The sequence below is a fragment of the Mastigoproctus giganteus genome, chromosome 10 (assembly GCF_048544385.1).
Source record: "Mastigoproctus giganteus isolate SK-2022 chromosome 10, ASM4854438v1, whole genome shotgun sequence".
Lineage (NCBI taxonomy): Eukaryota > Metazoa > Arthropoda > Arachnida > Uropygi > Thelyphonidae > Mastigoproctus > Mastigoproctus giganteus.
In genome coordinates, this window is record NC_143584.1 from 194,666,363 (window position 1) to 194,688,352 (window position 21,990).

Here is a 21,990-nt window from a genome sequence, read left to right on the forward strand (position 1 = left end):
GAGAGAGAGAGAGAGAGAGAGAGAGAGAGAGAGAGAGAGAGAGAGAGAGAGAGAGAGAGAGAGAGGACTAGTTTTGTTATCGGCCCGGCAAGAAGCTGGAACGGCAACGGATAGGTAAATAAGTATTATTATTATTATGATCATTAGCCATATGATGCAAGGAAGCCTGAGGCTTTTGCTGCACCAGCCAAAAAAAAAATTTGTGGGTTACCCTGAGAGAGAGAGAGAGAAGAATGATGATATCCAGCTGAGGACCCTGGGTGTGCCAAGCCCATACTCATCAGATGTGAACCCCTATGAATAACTAATAAGAAAATCCAGGCTGAATTCGTAGAGAATTTTTTTTTACATAGGCATTTTACCTATAGCTGTGTTACAGTATAATTTGACAGGCACAATATGGCCAGAAAGCATGGCGTGCAGTTTCCGTTGTTTCAATCCTTTTTGATCTTCAAGGTTATTTAACTCGGTGTTCTGGGAAAGCTGTACGTCTCAGGCGTAAATTGCAAGGTTTTTCCCTCCGGCAACTTGGGTTTTTCGTCCAGCAAAACAGGCAAATCGACCAGGAACACACGCAATTTACAGACACAATGCACAATGCACGGCAGATGAATTTAATTATTCGGGTTGCCTAAAAATAATAGTTTGGTTTTTTTTTTGGGGGGGGAGCTGTACCATCTGCATCATAGGTTAATACCTCACTGGCCGTAGTAGTCCAGCCACAGTCCCAGTTTAGATAATAATCTGCCTGCCATGATGAATGTAGTGATAACCCTGGGGTTCACATCTGATGAGTATGCGCTTGTCACACCAGGGTCCTGAGCTGGATATCATCAGTCTTCTCTTTCTTGGTGATTCCCTTCTACTTTTGACTCTCTCTCAGGGTAACTCGGGAACTTTTTTTTCCTGGTGCAGCATAAGCCTCAGGCTTCCTTGCACCATATGGCTATTAATAATAATAATAATAATAATAATAATAATAATAATAATAACAAATACATGTATGTACTGTACTGTATATTGCTTTTTACGCCTTAAATTAGCAATGTACATAATCTTCTAAAATTTCCTATAGGTGGTGCTGTGTGATTTGTGCGTTGGAAATCAGATCAAAATGTGCACAACTTGTAATTTGTTCCAGAAATGCTGAACCACAGAATAGTACTAAGCTATAATTTTTGAAGAACTGTTTTAAAATGAGTGTTAGAACTGGTGAAGATGTTGATCCTTTGAAAGAAGAAAGGGAAGGCAAGGTTCGTGAAGTGGGCTCTCAAGCAGTGTGGTCCTTGTCATCCTGTAAACCAGGTGCATATTTGAAAATAAATTTGGAGTTTGCCGATTGTGTATAAAACTTTGTTTATCTAAAGATTAAAGCAAACCAGAAAAAAATCAATTTTTAATGTTTGCATAGCGGAGCTTAATTAACTTATCTTGTTTTATTGTTAGCGATTACTTTATTAATCGCTAAGCAGTAAGTTAACCCGCCTGGCGCACAGTAAGATTTAAAATATGGTCTTACATGTGGATTTTTTATTTTGAATACTAAATTTAAAATACTCCTAACATTTATCGGAATACATTCCCAAAATATCTTGCAGTAAAGTCAAATTTTCAGAAATATTTAAAATTTATTAATTCATATCTTTAAATAGCCAAATTAAAGATACGAGTAATATAAAAGTCAGAAATATGGGGCTACTTTAATGTTCAGTGATGGCGCACTATGATCTCCGTTGTCAATGCGCCAATAAACAACAAAACAAACAAACAAACAAACAACGTTCAGTGGTGACTTTATTTATATCATTTCGTTCAGTTTTTCAGCAAAATATTAAGAAATAGTTAAAAAAATAAAAATAGCTGTCTAGATTTGATCATGTATACCAGTAATAATAAAAAAATGGAATACCTTTTTATCCATTACACTACTGCTTCAACTGTTATTGTTGTGCTTATAATATCTTGAGTTACAATGTTAGTCATTTGAGTTATTTAATTTCGTATTGTGCGTGAGGGACATAGCCTCATTCTGTATGTAGCATTGAGCAAACTGAGTTTCCTGCTTAGTGAATGGATCTTGTATTGTGGAGGCACCTGCCATGAACTGCCATTGCTCTAAATAAAACACACTGCTGTAATGGAAAAGTATATTGCTGTTTTAGTTGAACTGTGTGCTACTAGTGAAAACCATGTTTCATACCTTTTTGGGATCTCATCATTGTCAGGTAGACATAGTGAAGCCTGAACAACTCAGTGATGAAAAGTATCCACAATGCATGAGATGCAAGGTGTGGTAAATAAAATAAAGTCACATATCCTTCATTTACAGTGATGTTATATGCAGCTCTTATAGCATAAGGCTTTTGTCATAAACCTGTTTGACATATTTTAATTTCCTATTTAAAAATTGACTTATTAAATTCTGTAATATTATAAACTTGATTCCTGGTTAAGACTTTACAAATGATATATCACTATACTTTACTATTGGGACTGATGAGGTAATGTTACTAAGACTGTATTAACACTAACCCTTGTTACAAATACAGCAAATTCCTGCTGCATTTTTAAGGCTAAACTTGGTGAGGTGTGATTCTGCAACTATGTACCAAGCCAACCTAAGAATAAAATGAAAGAAACTAAAACGAAAGTTTATTTCATTGGGTGAAATAATTTTATCAAACTAAAAATTAATGTAAAAGAGAAAATTTAAAGATAAGATAACAAATAGAAATATGGGGAGGGATATAGATGCATTATGGATGCATCTTTTCAGAAACAGGATATAAATTTTTATCCTGTTTATAAATAAATAAAAACATTATTATTTATTTATTTATTTTTTTTAACTCAGGGTTTAAACTCTATATACATAAATACAAGAGAACTGATCTGGGAGGGTAGGATAGGTTATTTGGTCTCTCTGATTAATCAATTGGGGGTCAGTTACTCTCTTATGTGTCATCCCTCTTTTCTTTCTTATCTAAACACTCCAGATTAGTATAGACTGGTCAGGGGTTGGTATTGGTTCCAGGACATGATGCTTTTTATAAAGGCAATTATCACCGAGTAACAATGGTTTAAATTGTAATTATCTCATAATGGAAATAATATGTGAAGGTAACAACTTGCTTAAAATTATAATTAGTTTCCTTTTTTTTTTTTTTTTTTATGTCTATGATTTATCTTTGCAGATGCAAAACTTGAGGGTTAATATTATGAAAAAACATATTTAAGAGAGGTTTTGATAACACAACAGATTTGCACATGTCTATGTGTGAATAAATTCAAGTTTAATTGTATTGGGAAATATATTACATTCTCCCCCAGACTCCATTCCCATTGCAATTTTGCTTTGCTTAGCAATATCTTATTGATGTTGTACTTGGGATTTTTTCCTTGGGGAGGCTAAGGATCAGAGCCTCCATTTTGACTTATAGAAAATTGCTCAGTGAATTCCCTCCCCATCCCAAGGCTCTGGTCTCTTATATATTATCAACACAGGAAATCTTGATAGCTCTCTAGATAGATCAGTTCAAAATTTTTTTCTATCATGGAACACTTTTGCAGATCGAATCTTCCACACAACCGTAGTATCTTGAAAGCAGTTGTTACTACAGTAGAATCTTAAATCTAGCATTCAAAAATCTGCATGTTTTTAATATTTTTTCAAGGGTAGTTGGTTGAAGGCAGAGGGGAAATAGGCTGGCCAGACTTTAAAAAAAAAAAACACTGTTCACATTCTGATTTATGCATTATGTTCTACATATTTGCAATATATAAAATTATTCATTTTGTGAGACATTTGATACTAGGCCACAGTATGTTTCAGTAGTAAGGATTTAGTTTTAAAGTGATTCAAATCCTAAAATCATATTGCACCATTTACACCTCATACTAGAAAAAATATTGAATAATCACAACATCTATAATGGGGGTCAGATTCACACCCATGACATCTTTCTTAGGCAAGTACTCTTATCTACTGGATTAATCCAGCAGCATGGGTTCATATTTTGGCTTAATACTGGTAGCTATCACTCTGTGGAGATTAAGGACCAGAGCTACAGTATTATCAAATAAAATATTTAAACATGATTTCCAACAATACTTCTAGATTATTTAGTTAGCAAAAAAACCTACTTATTTTAAAATTAAAATTCTCTGATCATGTGGCTGCATTAAATTTATGCTGTTAACTTAGCTGATTATAGAATATATATCATATATAGTATGAATTGGCCCTGAATACTTAGGCTATGTGCACAAGTTTTGAGAAATCAGAATTTTAAAAAATTCGTCATATGTTATGCTCCAGTGATGCCAGATTTATGAGGTTCTATTGTGATAAGAAATTAAAATACTAATACATATGTACAAATTGAATTGAAAAATATCAGCAATAAAAAATTAACATTTTTGAAACCTCTGAGAAACTCTTGCAAAATCACATGGTTCCACAGAACACTCTGTGAAAATAACTTGTTTAGACAGCGCTGTATCTTGGCTATTTCTTAATTCTTATTACTATCAGAGTGTTTCTAAAACTCATTGCCGACATCTTTTTTCATTTTCTACTCCTCTTACAAGGATGAATTAAGGTCACAAATCCAGAGTGCAATAAAGAAATAAGGTTACACTAAATTCTTGTATACCTTTTTACATTAAAAAACCATCATAAAAAGATCATAAGATTCTCTCTCTCACACACTCAATCATGGAATCACTCACCAAATTTCATCAGAGCTTATCTTAACCCCAAGCTCTGATGGAACTCACTGAAACCTATGCTCCAGAGCAGTGGCTCCCAACCAGTATGTCTTGGAACATTGGTGTGCCATGACCCTTCTCAAGTGTGCCATGAGATTAGGAAAAGCTGCATTGAGCTTAGTGGCAATGACTATTTTGGTGTGCCATGAATGTGTTTTTTTTTTAAATTTGAAGTGTGATTTGAGTGAAAAGATTGGGAGCCACTGCTTGGAGCACTCACTCACACCATCACTGTTATGACTGGATAAAAAAAAAAAAAAAAATGTTAAAGTATTTTAAAATATTTTAATGATTAAAATGTATAGGTAAACAGTACATTACTGGATATTTGATTGTGGGTGTGTGCCTTACAGTTTCCTGTTATTAGAAAGATTGATATCAGTGTATAAAAGAAAAATAAGTTTATAAAATTATAAAACTAGCTTATCCATAGTACAGCATATTTAGCATTCATTCTTTTAGCTGTTTTGTATAACAGTATTTATGAGATTTATAACAAAATTTCCAGAAAAGTTTACTTTTGGTCTTTCAGGATTTGGAGTGGATCAGCTTCGAGATAATTGTTTGGAAACTTACTGGCAGTCCGATGGTCCACAACCTCATCTAGTAAATGTACAGTTCAGGAGAAAAACAACTATACAGGATGTTTGTATATATGCTGATTATAAACTTGATGAGAGCTACACACCAAATAGGTAATGTTGAGTGAATGAATGCTGGGGGATAAAAAAATAATAATAAAAGTAAAATAAAATTCTGTAAGCAGTAAAGTTTTGGTAATATGGTTGCTGAAGGAAATTCCTTTGTTATTTCATAGTGATGACTTTTGCAATTATATTAGCATTAGCATTAGTAGAGGCATATGATGCAAGAAAGCAAGCTTATTCAGCATCAGCCAATAAAAAAAAAAAAAAAAAAAAAACAACCACTACTCCCATTTCACCCCTCAATTCGTTCGAAATACCTGTCCAGCTGAGCCTTAAATTTGTTTAGGCTATCAACTTCAACAACAAGCGATGGAAGTCTATTCCACAAACCAACTGCCCGCTGGCTAAAGGCGAATTTCCGCACATCTATCCGACATCCGTCCTTCCTCAATTTGAATTTATGCCCTCTCAGGTGATTATTCTGAGCAAGAGGAAGAATCCCATCGGCATTGAGCATGCTCAAGCCATTCAAAGCCTTGTACACCTCTATCAGATCACCTCGGCGATGCCTAGTCTCCAGGCTCTGTAATTTGCAAAACTTAAGCCTTTCTTCGTAAGAGCAACCCTTTGTTCCATTCACTAATCTTGTTGCCCTTCTCTGTACTCGTTCCAGCAGCTCTACATCCTTCTTGAAATGAGGCCTCCAGACCTGTATACAGTACTCAAGGTGTGGCCTGACCAATGCCTTATACAAGGGAATAATCACATCCCTGTCCCTGCTAGAAAAATTCCTGTATATCATTGACAAGACACCATGAGCTACTCTTGCAGCTCGTCTGCACTGCTCAGAGAACTTCATATCTGCCTGCACAATTACCCCCAGGTCCTTTTCATTCTCTACCACTGTCAGCGTAGTACCACAGAGTTGATACGTTGATCTGGGGTTACTGTATCCCATATGTAGTACTTTACATTTGTCAATGTTAAACTTCATTTGCCACCTCTCAGCCCATCTGCTCAACCTTTCCAGATCCTGTTGCAGCAGCATAGTATCAGTAGTGTCCTTAACAACCCTGCCAACCTTTGTATCGTCTGCAAACTTGGACATTAAGCCTGATACACCATCATCAATATCATTTATAAATACAGAAAACAACAATGGACCCAACACTGAACCCTGAGGAACTCCACTAATAACATTAGTCCACGTTGAGCAGTGTCCATTGATTACCACTCTCTGTCTTCTGCCACTCAACCATCCCTTTATCCATAGCAGCAATTTGCCTCGAATGCCACACTTCTCCAATTTGTGCAGCAGTCTTCCATGCGCAACAGTATCAAAAGCCTTTCTAAGATCCAAATATATAATATCAAAGTTATTCCCTGCATCCAGTTCTTTTGTGACTACATCATAGTATCCAATCAAATTGGTCAGACAAGACCTGCCCTTAACAAACCCATGCTGTGTCTGAGCTATAACTGAATTCTTGTCCAGATGATCCTGCAGTGCTTCTTTAACCAGTGCCTCCATTAATTTTCCTGGAACCGAAGTTAAACTAACAGGTCTATAATTACTTGTGTCAGCCTTTGATCCTCCTTTGTGAATTGGGGTTACATTTGCACATCTCCAGTCCATAGGTACCTCCCCTGAGTCCAAAGAAGCTCTCATAATTATGGCTAGGGGTTTGCTTACTTCCTTTGCTGCCTCCTTTAATATAACTGGATAGATCCCATCCACCCCGGGTGCCTTTTTTATGTTTATCCTCAACAATTTCTCCTCCACTTTCCTCTCAGTTATTAGAAAATCATCTAGCTCACTGCCAATGTTTACTTCACCTACGACATTCCCCTTCCTGAATAACTCCTCATGTGTGAATGTAGATGCAAAATACTCGTTTAGATTGTTAGCCACCTGAGCTGGATCCTCAACTGTTGAACCATCAACATCCAGTGGACCAATCTGATTCATCCCTTTCCTTCTTGAGTTTAAATAGGTAAAGAACTCTTTTCTGTTTTTCTTTGCATCCTTTGCCAAGGATTTCTCATAATCTGCCTTTGCCTGCCTAATCTCCTTTGTGACTTGGTTACAGACCAACTTATATCTATCATAGGCTTCCACGTCACCCATTAATTTGTATGTATCCCATGCATTTTTCTTCTCTGCCATATGTCTCATTAGTTCATCTGACAACCATTTAGGCCTGAACCTTGAACAATATTTCTTGGTTGGTATGTAAAGCCTGGTAGCTTCCAAGATTAGTTCCTTGAATGCTTCCCATTTTGAATTTGCTGTTGGTAACATCATCAGTTGGTCCCACTGTATAGAATTTAAATACTGTCTCAGACCATCATAGTCGCCTTTACGAAAGCAAAAACCCTTCCCTTTACCTCTGATGGTAGTTACCTCCTTGAGTAAATCCCACTTCAGCACACTGTGATCACTGCCACCCAGTGGTTCATTTATCTGCAGATTCCTAATGCATGAAGAATCACTACTGATAATCAGATCAAGAGTATTACTCCCTCTAGTTGCCTCCCGAACATGCTGGTGTAGAAAACAATCATCCAATAAATCCACAAAAGCCTTGCTAGTGTGTGAGTGACCAACCCACAAATTCCAGTCAATATCTGGGAAATTAAAATCCCCCATTATAAGACTCTCTGATTTACTGGCCCATTCTATTTCCCTGTACAGTATCTTATTATACTCATCAGAGTCATTAGGCCTATAGCACACTCCTACTCTCAATTTTTATTTACCTATGCTTATGTCACACCAAACTGACTCAACACTGCACTGTCCAGCGATGTCAACTGGCTTCACTTCCTTGGATTTTATGTGTTTTTTAACTAATAGCATAACCCCTCCTCCCTTCCTATCCTGTCTATCCTTTCTGTAGACGTTGTACTCCCCAAATTCCAGTTCTGCATTCCTTATATCTGTGTGACACCACGTCTCTGATATCCCAACAATATCTGCCTTTGTTGTTTTGAGTAATACCTCAAATTCATCAAATTTATTTACTAAACTCCTAGCATTAGTGTACACGCAAGTATACATGCACCTGTTTCTATTCTTAGCTACCCTAACACAACCCATGTGTTTACTTGTACTGCAATGACTTCCAGCATGACTTCTCTGCATAATTTTTACTTTTTACTTGCATTTCAGTTATTGTGATTTCTGATGTGATAATTTTGTTGTTGTTGCTAATGTGGTAGCAAGTTTGTAAGATGATGGCATCTAGTGTCCTCTATCTGAACAGTTATCATTATTGCCATTGACTGGTGCTGTGAAGTTGTACTGTCTTATTATTACTGAATATTTTATTCATTAAGTTTGCAGGATTATATAACTATCAATAAATAAAGTACTTAACATTTATTTTAGTTTTCATGGAGAGAACAGCTAGTTTCTCTGCATAATTTTTACTTTTTACTTGCATTTCAGTTATTGTGATTTCTGATGTGGTAATATTTGTTGTTGTTGCTAATGTGGTAGCAAGTTTGTAAGATGATGGCATCTAGTGTCCTCTATCTGAACAGTTATCATTATTGCCATTGACTGGTGCTGTGAAGTTGTACTGTCTTATTAGTATTGGCAAATGGTGCAAGGAAGGAAGCTTATAAACCATCAGAAACCCCCCCCCTCCCACTCCACCTCATCTGTCCATTCCCTCTAGTAATATGTCTAATTCTACCTTTAGTTTATTCAATTCAAACCATCCACTTCCATAACACTGGATAGTAGTTTGCTCCAACAATAAATTACTCTCTGGCTAAAAGCAAATATTTGCATTCACATGTATCCTGCATTCATCCTTTTTTTCAATTTAATTTTATATCCCTTATTGTGTGTTGGCAGAGAAAGAGTAAGAATACCTTCATCGTTAAATCTACTTGATTCATTTAAAGCCTTAAACACTTTAATCAGGTCTCCTCACAAGTATCTAGTTCCCAAGTGCTGCAATTTGTAGAACCAAATTCTTTTGTGATAAGACTTCAGTTCTTCAGTTTGTAGTCCTTTGTGCTGTTGTCTAATCTGGTTGCGCTTCTCTGTACCCATTCCAAGAGATCCACATCCTTCTTAAGACAAATTTTCTAAAAATTTAAGTCTGCAAGGCCCTGCACATTAAGCAGAATCAATAATTGTTGATTCTGCTTAATGTGCAGGAATTCTGCTTAATAATTGTTGATTCTGCTTAATGTGTAATAATACAAGTTTATACAAGTTTATCATCATTGCTGTTAGATTTTGGAAATTAGTGCATTTACATATGTTCTAAAAGTGAAGCACTTCTTTCTATGAACTCATGTCTGCTGCAAACATCTACACTATTACCACTCCACACATTAGCATTAGCAGTGGCATATGATGCAAGAAAGCAAGCTTATGCAGCATCAGCCAGAAAAAAAAAAAAAAAAACACTCCCATTTCACCCCTCCGTTTGTTCGAAATACCTGTCCAGCTGAGCCTTAAATTTATTTAGGCTATCAACTTTCACAACAAGGGATGGAAGTCTGTTCCACCAACCAACTACCTGCTGGCTAAAGGCAAATTTCCGCACATCTATCCTACATCTGTCTTTCCTCGATTTGAATTTATGCCCTCTCAGGTGATTATTCTGAGCAAGAGAAAGAATCCCATCGGCATTGAGTATGCTCAAACCATTCAAGGCTTTATACACCTCTATCAGATCACCTCACCAGTGCCTAGTCTCCAGACACTGTAATTCGCAAAACTTAAGCCTTTCTTTGTAGGCGCAACCTTTTGTTCCATTCACTAATTTTGTTGCCCTTCTCTGTACTCGTTCCAGCAGCTCTACATCCTTCTTGAAATGAGGAATCCAGACCTGTATACAGTACTCAAGGTGTGGCCTGACCATTGCCTTATACAAGGGAATAATTACCTTCTTATTCCTGCTAGAAAAATTCCTGTATATCATTGACAAGACACCATGAACTACTCTTGCAGCCCGTCTGCACTGCTCAGAAAACTTCATATCTGCCTGCACAATTACCCCCAGGTCCTTCTCATTCTTTACCACTCTCAGTGTAGTACCACAGAGTTGATACGTTGCTTTGGGGTTACTGTTTCCCATATGTAGCACTTGACATTTGTCAATGCTAAACTTCATTTGCCACCTCTCAGCCCATCTGCTCATCCTTTCCAGATCCTGTTGCAGCAGCATAGCATCAGTAGTGTCCTTAACAACCCTTCCAACCTTTATATCGTCTGCAAACTTGGACATTATCCAAGTGAATTGGGGTCACATTTGCACATTTCCATAGACTGGAAATGTGCAAATGTGACCCCAATTCACAAAGGAGGATCAAAGGCTGACACAAGTAATTATAGACCTGTGAGCTTAACTTCTGTTCCAGGAAAATTAATGGAGGCACTGGTTAAAGAAGCACTGCAGGATCATTTAGACAAGACTTCAGTTATAGCTCGGACACAGCATGGTTTTGTTAAGGGGAAGTCTTGCCTGACCAATTTGATTGGATACTATGATGCAGTCACAAAAGAACTGGATGCAGGGAATAGCTTTGATATTATATACTTGGACCTTAGAAAGGCTTTTGATACTGTTGTACATGGAAGACTGCTACACAAATTGGAGCAGTGTGACATTGGAGGCAAATTGCTGCTATGGAAAAGGGGTGGTTGAGGGAGAGAAGACAGAGAATGGTAATCAATGGACACTGCTCATCGTGGACTAATGTTATTACTGGAGTCCCTCAGGGCTCAGTGTTGGGTCCATTATTGTTTTCTGTATTTATAAATGATATTGATGATGGTATATCAAGCTTAATGTCCAAGTTTGCAGACGATACAAAGGTTGGCAGGGTTGTCAAGGACACTACTGACACTATGCTACTGCAACAGGATCTGGAAAGGTTGAGCAGATGGGCTGAGAGGTGGCAAATGAAGTTTAACATTGACAAATGTAAAGTGCTACACATGGGAAACAGCAACCCCAGAGCAACGTATCAACTCTGTGGTACTACACTGACAGTGGTAGAGAATGAAAGGGACTTGGGGGGTGGTTGTGCAGGCAGATATGAAGTTCTCTGAGCAGTGCAGATGGGCTGCAAGAGTAGCTCATGGAGTATTGTCAATGATATACAGGAATTTTTCCAGCAGGGATAAGGAAGTGATAATTCCCTTGTATAAGGCAATGGTCAGGCCACACCTAGAGTACTGTATACAGGTCTGGAGGCCTCATTTCAAGAAGGATGTAGAGCTGCTGGAACGAGTACAGAGAAGGGCAACAAGATTAGTGAATGGAACAAAGGGGTGCTCTTACGAAGAAAGGCTTAAGTTTTGCAAATTACAGTGTCTGGAGACTAGGCACCAGCGAGGTGATCTGATAGAGGTGTATAAAGCCTTGAATGGTTTGAGCATGCTCAATGCTGATGGGATTCTTCCTCTAGCTCAGAAGAATCACTTGAGAGGGCATAAATTCAAATTGAGGAAAGACAGATGTAGGATAGACGTGCGGAAATTTGCCTTTAGCCAGCGGGTGGTTGGTTGGTGGAACAGACTTCCATCCCTTGTAGTGGAGGTTGATAGCCTAAATAAGTTTAAGGCTCAGCTGGACAGGTATTTTGAACGAACAGAGGGGTGAAGTGGAAGTGGGTTTTTTTTTTTTTTTGGCTGATGCTGCATAAGCTTGCTTTCTTGTATCAAATGCCTCTACTAATGCTAATGCTAATTAAGCTTGATATACCATCATCAATATCATTTATAAATACAGAAAACAACAATGGACCCAACACTGAACCCTGAGGGACTCCACTAATATTAGTCCACGATGAGCAGTGTCCATTGATTACCACTCTCTGTCTTCTCCCCCTCAACCACCCCTTTATCCATAGCACCAGTTTGACTCTAATGCCGCACTGCTCCAATTTGTGCAGCAGTCTTCCATGTGCAACAGTATCAAAATCCTTTCTAAGATCCAAGTATATAATATCAAAGTTATTCCCTGCATCCAGTTCTTTTGTGACTGCATCATAGTATCCAATCAAATTGGTCAGGCAAGACTTTCCCTTAACAAAACCATGCTGTGTCTGAGCTATAACTGAAGTCTTGTCTAGATGATCCTGCAGTGCTTCTTTAACCAGTGCCTCCATTAATTTACTTGGAACAGAAGTTAAACTCACAGGTCTATAATTACTTGTGTCAGCTTTTGATCCTCCTTTGTGAATTGGGGTCACACTTGCACATCTTCAGTCTATGGGTACTTCCCCTGAGTCCGTTACCATTCATTTCTGTGTAATTGCTTTGGTTGTGAAGCCTGTGATTTATGCTCATTTTGTGACCCGAAAATGTTCAATCCTTACATTAACTTTGAAACCCTAGTGGCGAAGAGCAAGTCTTATTTGTTCAGTTGCATGTTATTATTCTTGTATGATTTGAAAATAGGAATGGTAAAAAATAGTTTATAATGTATAATATAAGCATTGCTATTAACCTAATGTAAATTTCTGTGAAGTCAAAAGTCACACTTTTGTGGTAGGAAAAGCTTAAACAGATCAATGCAATGTGTTATAACTTTCTCCCTCCAAGTTAGTGGTGTTCACTAATGATGTACGGATTTGCAAAATGCATTAAAGCGTTCTTACTTTCTTTCCAATTGAAATCACTAAAACGCACTACACTTTCATCGTTATCATATGTTCCGTTATAAGAATCAATTTTGAACGCCTTTGTGACATTTTTCTAAAGCACATTTTTGGAGGTCATGACCATAAAACAATAAAAACAATTTGCACTTTCCAGTTTATTGCGCTTTTCTGTTACTGCAAGCAATTATAAACTGGTAGTAAACTTGATCTTTTTGCATTTGCGAAAATACCGATAGCTGGAATTGTGTGGTTTTTTTGAAACGTGTTTCTCCTTTACTGAAATCTTCAATCATATAGAAAACATAAATACATTTTCAGAATCTTCTCTTCATTCCTTTTTTTTTTTAAGCTTCGTAAACTTGTTACTCCACGCAAATCGTGTTAATTGCAATTTGTGTGTTCCGTTAAAAAATGCTCATGCATCTATTGAAATTTATAAAGAAAATAGAAGATTATCTTGAAAACAAACGCCTCTTGAAGCATTTCTGAAGAAGGCGACTCCTTGTGCAACAAACCAATGAGTGGCGAGCCAATAATGAGTGATCAACGAGTGTGCATTTAGTCGATGATGAAGAATAAACATTCTTTAACATTTGTAAGTTGTAAATAATTTCTCTATTATTATAATTTGCTTGATTTTACAGGCTACGTTTTAATTTCTTTGGATAAATCAATCATTGTTTAAACATAAACATAAACTAATTACCTAACTAATTTCATTGTTGAGAACGTAACCCCTATTTTTAACATTGTCTATGGTATTTAATTCCCGCTTTATGAGCGTGCGCTAGGAACGAATTAACTCGTAAAGTCGAGAACTACCTGTACTTCTTGCTTTTGCTTGAATGGCCATTGGACCCAGGGGTACTTGCTTCTGAATCTGATTTTCCATCCATATTATTAATAGCTTTTCCATCTTCAATATAGCACCTGAACACTGATGTGTTTCGTGATCACTGATGTGCACTGTCCTTTAAAATAGTATTCACTGTTGAAGCAGTGAGGGCGCCTCCGTAGCCAGGTGGGAAGGAGCAGCAGTGCGTAGCACACGCTTCTTGATTAGACTGGGGTTCGAGCCCCTCACCACCAAATACGGAGGATGCGGAAAGGTCAGGGAATGACCACCGCATATCCAGGAGCAATATGGCCTTAGTTGCTAATGCTCCTAAAAAAAAAAAAAAAAAAACCAAACCAACCAAGCAGTGAGACCTAATTCCTTTGCAATAGATGGCAAACTTTGTCCTGCTTCATACTTCTTAATCATTTTCATCTTCATTTCTAAATCGATTTTGTTTTGTTTCCTGGCACTGCCTGCACTTGCACTTTCCGTTGGTCCCTTTCCCTTCATCATTGCAATAGGTAAATAAGAATGAGAAGTTTCTGAAAATTTGTTTTTTATATGATTGAATATTTCAACAAAGGGGAACACATTTCACCATAATACCGTAATGTAGAAACCCACAGAATTCCAGTTATCATGATTATAGCAAATGCAATATGATCGAGTTTACTACCCGTTTATAATTAGATGCACAAACAGAAAAGCCCAATAAACCGCAAAGTGCAAATTGTTTTTATTGTTTTTTGGTAGTGACCCCCCAGAAACGTGCTTTAGAAAAATATCAGAAAGGTGTTCAAAATTGATTCTTATAATGGGAACATATGATAACGATGACAGGGTAGTGCAATATCCATTATAAATACGACCTTTTAGAGAGATAAAAAGCTTAGTAATATAGCAAAATTTTCAACTTCCAAGGACTTGGAATGAATTAGAAAAAAAAAACAAAAAACAATTTGTTATTGGGTTCACATCACGATATTTTCACAATACCTCCATTTATCCCTACAGATACAAAATACGTTTCCATATTTTTTTCAGTTTGCACCATCCGGCAAAAACTTGCGTTAAGTCGAATTTGTGTAAGGCGAGTATTACGTAAGTCGGGGAGTTCCTGCAATTGTTTGTTTAATTTTATTTATTAATTTTCTTTAAAAATTGCAAAACTTTTGGATATAATGCTTTAATTTTAGTTTAATTTGATTACTTATAAACACCTTTTTTTTTTTTTTTTTTTTTTTTATTCAATGATATTTATAAAACTTCTTGGTGGGCAAAATTTTCAGTATAGATTTTTCTCGATGAAGCATTATCTTCAGTTAAAATTTCGATACCTCTTCTTGAATTTTCACTGAAAAATTCAACAAAGTTGACCGTAAACACTGGGTTTGCACTTGTTGAACTGGTTAAAATTTTAGTAATAAACACATTGCAATTACATATATTGCTATGTGTCTAAGAGATAATTAATCAAACTGAATGTTAGAAATCTTGCTGCTCTCTGTTTCAGCTTTCCTGCAGCTCTCTGATTTTGATAAGTGAACATTTAGTTCATTTATCAAAATCAGCTTTCTATTCCTCATCTCCAATTTCTGTTGGCAAATCTGCATATTTATCTCTTATCTGAATTCTGTAACTCTTTCTCACCTTTTTGAATGGTCCAGTCAGAGCTGTGATAAAAAAAAAATTTAAGAGATGTCAACAATTTTAGGACTTCCTTTTCCATTTTACCCAGAACTGAAATGTTACATATTTGAGTTGTAGGTAAAAAAAAAAAAAAAAAATGGACTGCATGCTGCTTTATTTATGACTTTATATCCAAAATCTCCTAAAGCTGTGGCCAGATCAGCAAATTGAAAAAAGTTATTTTTTTTTTTTATTAACTTCAGTGTTTTTATTTTTCCCTCTGGTCTAAGTATTTTGTTTTTACTAATTTTATTAAAACATGGCTTGGAATGATTTTTTACATAAAAAGTGAGATCCTGTCTTTCTTTTTCAGAAATGAAAATTTTTTCTTTCCTAGCAACATGTGCAATTCATTGAAGTATTAGGATCATGTAATCTTTACTAAACCAAAACAGAGATTACAGTGATAAAACTGTTTACTTCTCAGTGGGAATGAAAGGTAGTGGGCAATGTTGCACATTCATTTGTCACCCTCCCTTACTTGTGACAGAAATTTCTTAGCCCACTTTGTTCAGCCCAAAGTTTTTTATCACTTTACTAGTGAATGTAATAATCTGCAAAGCAGTGAGCATATGTTCTGCTAAATGTGAGTACTTAAGGTATGTAGTTACGTCTCACAGCTAGTGAAAAACCGAAAATAATTTGAGGCAAAAACATTGGAAATTGTGCTTCTGGTAGAAAATAAATACACTTTTTTTATTATTTTTTATTTTTTATATGTCTTAAAAATGTGGAAGGCCACTTATTGTGAAAGTCATGGGGTATTAAAGAAAATATGGTAATTTGATTTCTTTTTGTTTATTTCCCATTTCAATCTTGTGTCACTTCATTTTTTAACCAGTTTCCCATGGCATTGCATCCAGTTCTTAAGCCAGCTCTAAGACTGTTTTTTAGTCATTGACCCTCTGTGATTTTTGATAATTCTCCCATTTTTGAATTATCCCCTTGCTATTTGCAAAGGGGAAGGGAATATTTCTTGCTGCCCAATTGTTTTCTTAATTGATTCTCTATCAATCTTTCCTTTTATTTTAAAAGGATTGGTGACATCCTTGCAGTAGGAATGGTGTCCTGCCTATATTTTGTGTCTTTTGTTTCATAAAAGAGAGCAAGTTAAATAAAGAGTAAGAATTTTTAATAAAATAAAAATCATTTGACCAAAAGAAAACATTATAAAACATCATGGGTTAAAATTTTTAACCATCAAAAAATCTGCATTAGTTGATACCTAAAAGAGTTTTTTTTTTTTTTTATTAATATTAAATATTTTTGTTGATAAAATTTTCTGGAATGTGACTTTGGTTCCTCATTTCTTTTATCAAGAAGAGCTAATGACACCATTATTTTTCTGCTGTTACCCTATCTGTTTGTTCAGCAGGAGGTGTATATTTTTAAAAAATACAAATTTCCACTTTCAAGCAAAAATAATATAGGGGTTTCAACATTGTATGGAACAAATATAGGAGCACTTTCTATACCTAAAAATAAGAAAAAAGGTTCCTATAAACATATGTCCCAAGAGTGTTTATTTCCAATACATTAATCATAAATTACCAGTGCTGCCCAAAATCCTGATAAGCCAAAATCTCGACATATTGATTATATTTTAAAAAACAAAGTTAAGAGTACATATCTCAGAAACTGTTTGCAATAAAAAAATGTTTTTCATGTAATCAAAACAACCGCTAAAAACATTAAAAGTTTTTTTGATTTTTGTTTTATAATTGTTAAATTTTATTTGAACACATGGAACACGTACATCGCTTTTTTTTTTTTTTTTTTTTTTTGGGTAGTTGTTGGCGCATCCGGCTTCTGTGGCCATAATGCACCTCCCAAGGTTTTTGCAGTACTTTGATCCAAGCCCGAGGCGGGATTCGAACCCGTGACCTTTGTGTTACCAGGCAGGCACTTTACCCACCCGGTCAGCCATGTACATTGCAGTTATGCAAACAGTATATGATAATGTTAATATTTTATGTCATATTAATGAATAAACAATACACTTTATATATATGCATAAAATGCATGGTGCATGGTGTTTTCACAATGCATAAACACCATGCATAAAATGCATATATGCATGGTGTTTTCATAAAAAAATAAATAAATGAATAAAATAAAAGATGGTCCAAGATGCAATAAGGAATCACAAAATGTTTTTTGAGTAGTTATTTCAATTTATGCAGTCATATTTTTTTGTGACTACATAAATTTCACCAAAAATTTCAAGTATGTATTACTATCATTCATGTTGAATTTTGTTAGTCCTTCAGTATACCAAAAGTGTTAACTTTGAATCTGCATCGTTGATTTTGTAAAAATTGAAGTCCTATTATAGAAAAATCAAATAATAAATGTACTCTTGTTATTGGTGCATTTTATGCACTATATGCCTGCTTGCATAGCTTTTGTGGATGCATTTGTTTTCAGGAAAGAAAAAAAATTTTAACATACTTTAAAAAATTAAAATGAAGAAGAACTTTACAAAGTGTGCCTAATTGCCGTAGTTTCAAAAATATGAATGGTGCCTTCCATACATGCTTTTATAAAATTTCAGATTATTACCTGACATTTTCTGTGGTGCTGGTTTGAGCAGTGTGCATGGTCACTGATATGTATTTTACACAGTTGATAATTTATATACTACGTTTCACAAAAAAAAAAAAAAAAAAAGCTGTATATTTTTCTTTTTCGTGTACCTTGTAAAAAAAATGGTAACCTTGTTATTTAACTGGGCTCTGGAGTATAATTTTTTCCCCCCTTTTAATAGTATGCCTCTTTTTTTTTTAATCTGGTGATTAGGTCTGAAACAAATCTGTTCAACCCTTGTCATTTTTGGAGTGCTGTAATTGATAACAAGAAAAAAAAAGGTTTTGCAGCATATGCATTGCACATTCACCTATACCTAGTTAATTAAGTACATTAATTAACTGGATGCTACATGATAGTTGATTATATATATTAACTAGAAAAAGCAGTTTATTCTGTGCAGTAATTTTATGTCTGAACAGAATTATTAGGATATATTCTCAGTAGTACAGCTTATCCTGCTGTAAAGTGCAACATAGGTTCCGAAAAAAAATTATGCACAATAGAAACAAGTGCTATACTATGTACATTTTCATATAGTAGTCAAGGATATAAATTGTCAATACCCTAAAAACTATAAACCCATAAAGCTATAAAAGCTTATTGTCAATGCACTCCACTTCCAAACTTATTTTTATAAATGCATATTATGCTTTGATATTAAAGCATATTAATGTTTTATGCTTTAATAAAACATATTATTATATATTTTGTAATTTAAAATTTATTAAATAAAAAGTTATTGAAATTAAACTTACATGAGCAATATCGTTTTGTTTTTGATGGCCAAATTTTTCATTTGGAGGGAGCAGAGGGATGGAGGAGAAATCTTTTAGTGGGCCAGTTTTTTAAAGGATGAATGTATAGTCAGTTACCTAATTTTTTTTTTTTTTCACCTTGTAAAATAAATCTGTAATCACTCATCAGATTATTGTTTTCTTTTGAACATGCAATTTCTTTTGATGTTCAGATCTGCATTGGAAACCATTTTTCCAAAACTTTTAAAACTTCCATTTTTATTTCAATATTTAATGCTTTCTGTTTTTATTGAAACTTTTTTTTTTGCACTCATTATTTACAGTATGGGTAGTAAGAATATGTATATATGGGAATTGTACATAAATTTTTAACATAAAATACTGTATATTACAAATCAGAATACGCAACATGCTCTCACAGACAACCATAAGCTGAAATGATGCTAATGCGAAAGAGTGTAACATATCGGTACATGGAATTTGTATACATAACTTTGAATTTATGTGCACATAATGGCAGAAAAGGTGTCAAATAAATATGCACCTAACTTGAAACATGCATTATAAGGTGGTGTGTTATAGTAGAATGAGCTGTATTCTTTTTCCTTATTCACATCCTTTTAATTTTGAAATTAAATAACATTCATTCCAGAACTAAATTTAAAATTGTCATATACTGATAGTGGTTAAAAATACTGTGATATTAGTGAGTTCTAGCTCATGCAACATTTTGAACATGTTTTATGTATCTGAATTCATATCTAGTTTATTTCAGGATATCTATTCGGGCTGGCAGCCATTTCCATGATCTCCAGGAAGTTGAGGTTGTAGAATTAAAAGAGCCAAGTGGGTGGATTGTTATTCCTCTCAGAGATGCTGGTGACTTGCCAATTAGAACATTTTTAGTTCAGATTGCTGTATTATCTAACCATCAGAATGGCAGAGATACGCACATGCGACAAATTAAAGTTCACTCGCCAGTTCAAAACACATGCCTGTCAGCTCTCAAATTACCCCCATTTTCAAGTATACAGTGCTCTTCTTATAGTTGTATTAGGTAACTGTATGAATTATATGGAAGGAAAACTTTTGTTTAACTCATGTTTTTAAAATGTTTGTTAAAATTTTGTCAACAGAAAGCAGTTTTATGCTTTCCTGTTAAAATTGACTTTTCTATGTATATACAGTATTTTGAATTATGAATATATCAGATTTAAAAATATCCAGGTTACCTGAGGAAAAAAAAAAAAAGCAACATTGAAGTAGGAGTATATATATAGTCATAGCAGTCAAAGGCAAATCCGATGCATCTGGAGTTAGATTAGGTTACATAGTGAAATTATTACTCAGGTAAACTCTTTCTTTAACTCTGGTTCCTTATTACAAGATATTTCAGGTGAATGAGTTCTTGTTAGATTTGAAAGGTTGAAATAGTTGAGGCTGGTCACATGGCCAACTTTTAGCAACCTTGCATGCTAGATTGTAAGGGAAAAGTAAAGAGATTTATTAATGCTTCTGCAAAATTAAGAGAAACTCAGTTTAATGAAGAGATCAGTCTGCTGAATAGTTCCTTAGCAGATTAATTGAAATGTCTCAGGACTTGGATATCCCTGCAGCAAATGCTATATTTATGGAACTATTGCAGTTAGGAACTGTAAATGAGGTCAGAAAGAAACTTATCAGGAATGTTGCTAAGGACAGACTTAGCAGCAAAGTCTATTAAAAGATCACAATAGTTAAGATATGACATAGGTAATATGAGAAGGGTATTTAGGGATGAACTATCCAGAGGGCTTTATGAGGATGTGAGACAGCTATGTGACTCAATTAAAGCAACTGAAGTATCAAAACAAGGAAGTTTGCTATCTCCAACTTGGAGACCTGTCACCTGCTCACCTTTGCCTTCATAATGGATACCCAAAGTTTGATCCGAAATGTAAACAATTGTATGGTATTACTTATTATATTGTGTTTGTCTTTTGGTAGGAAATAGGGTTTAAGTCTTTTTATCTATGTCTGGGACTCAATGAATCATTTAAAATTGCATAAATCATGTTGAATCAAGTGTATTTTCAAATTTTTGAGGACAACTGTGATTGGGTGTCTTTTTTGTGTTTTAAGATTGTTTTGCAGGAAGAACCTTTTACCTCGAGGAATAATTAAAAGCAAAACATATTAAGTAGAAACACTTTATTTCACAAGTTACAAGTACTTCTACATTAAATGTTCCACAAAAATATTACTTAACATTTATATACAATCAATATATTTAAAAATGATAACTTTGGCATTCTCTTTCTTAAAATGGATTGTATATATAAGTCTGTAAGGATGATGAATTGATATAACAGGTGTATGTTATGCCATTATGAAGTAGATAAAACAGAAAATTATAGCTTAACTGATAAAGAAGCTTTATCAGTTACACATCATCCATATAAATTTGATTTATAAAAAAAATTGGCTTAAAAAATTATTTCATAAAACAAATGGATATCTGATAATTGGGCTAACAGTATATTACCACTGGACCACCCATCATATAGTTTACACTTGACTTATTATTTATTGGTATTTTCAACATTAAAGCTGCTTTGTGTGTGTGTGTGTGTGTGTGTGTGTGTGTGTGTGTGTGTGTGTGTGTGTGTGTGTGTGTGTGTGTGTGTGTGTGTGTGTGTGTGTGTGTGTGTGTGTGTTTATTGTTGAAGAAAGGAGGGGATTAAAAAAAAATCATAGTTATGCCAATATTGTTTCTGATACTTTTAAAGAACGTGCATTTCACAGATTGCAGCCTATAATAATTTTTTTATGGATAACATTGATATCTGTGTAAATGTCAGGCTTAAAAGAATAAATCTATGTCCCAACAAATACCTGTAAGTTTTTGTTGAACTGTCTTAATCTGACATTCTGATATATAGCACCACTATATACAAGACAACTATATACATTTAGAATTTTGTACATATGTGAACAAATAGAATAGGAATATGCATATTTGATATTTCTGGATAACAAAAAAAAAAGGTTTAGCCTTGTTGGTTAAAAAATAATTTTCATATTCTTT

At 34.9% G+C, this 21,990-nt stretch overlaps 1 protein-coding gene across 1 annotated transcript; it reads left to right on the forward strand.

Moving 5' to 3' along the window:
* Positions 1-1,102: 1,102 nt before the first annotated feature.
* On the forward strand, positions 1,103-20,110 carry APC10 (anaphase-promoting complex subunit 10). The gene is made up of 3 exons (XM_090383708.1): positions 1,103-1,305; positions 5,303-5,465; positions 19,699-20,110. The coding sequence occupies exons 1-3, from the start codon at positions 1,197-1,199 to the stop codon at positions 19,982-19,984; spliced, it is 558 nt and encodes a 185-aa protein (XP_090239834.1). The 5' UTR covers positions 1,103-1,196; the 3' UTR covers positions 19,985-20,110.
* The last annotated feature ends 1,880 nt before the right edge of the window (positions 20,111-21,990 follow it).

What these genes read in the sequence shown, in the direction of transcription:
- APC10 (XM_090383708.1), top strand. Translation starts at nt 1,197, where the DNA reads ATGAGTGTTAGAACTGGTGAAGATGTTGATCCTTTGAAAGAAGAAAGG. An exon ending in CTTGTCATCCTGTAAACCAG is followed by an intron (nt 1,306 to 5,302) that starts GTGCATATTTGA and finishes TTGGTCTTTCAG; the next exon opens with GATTTGGAGTGGATCAGCTT. An exon ending in GAGAGCTACACACCAAATAG is followed by an intron (nt 5,466 to 19,698) that starts GTAATGTTGAGT and finishes AGTTTATTTCAG; the next exon opens with GATATCTATTCGGGCTGGCA.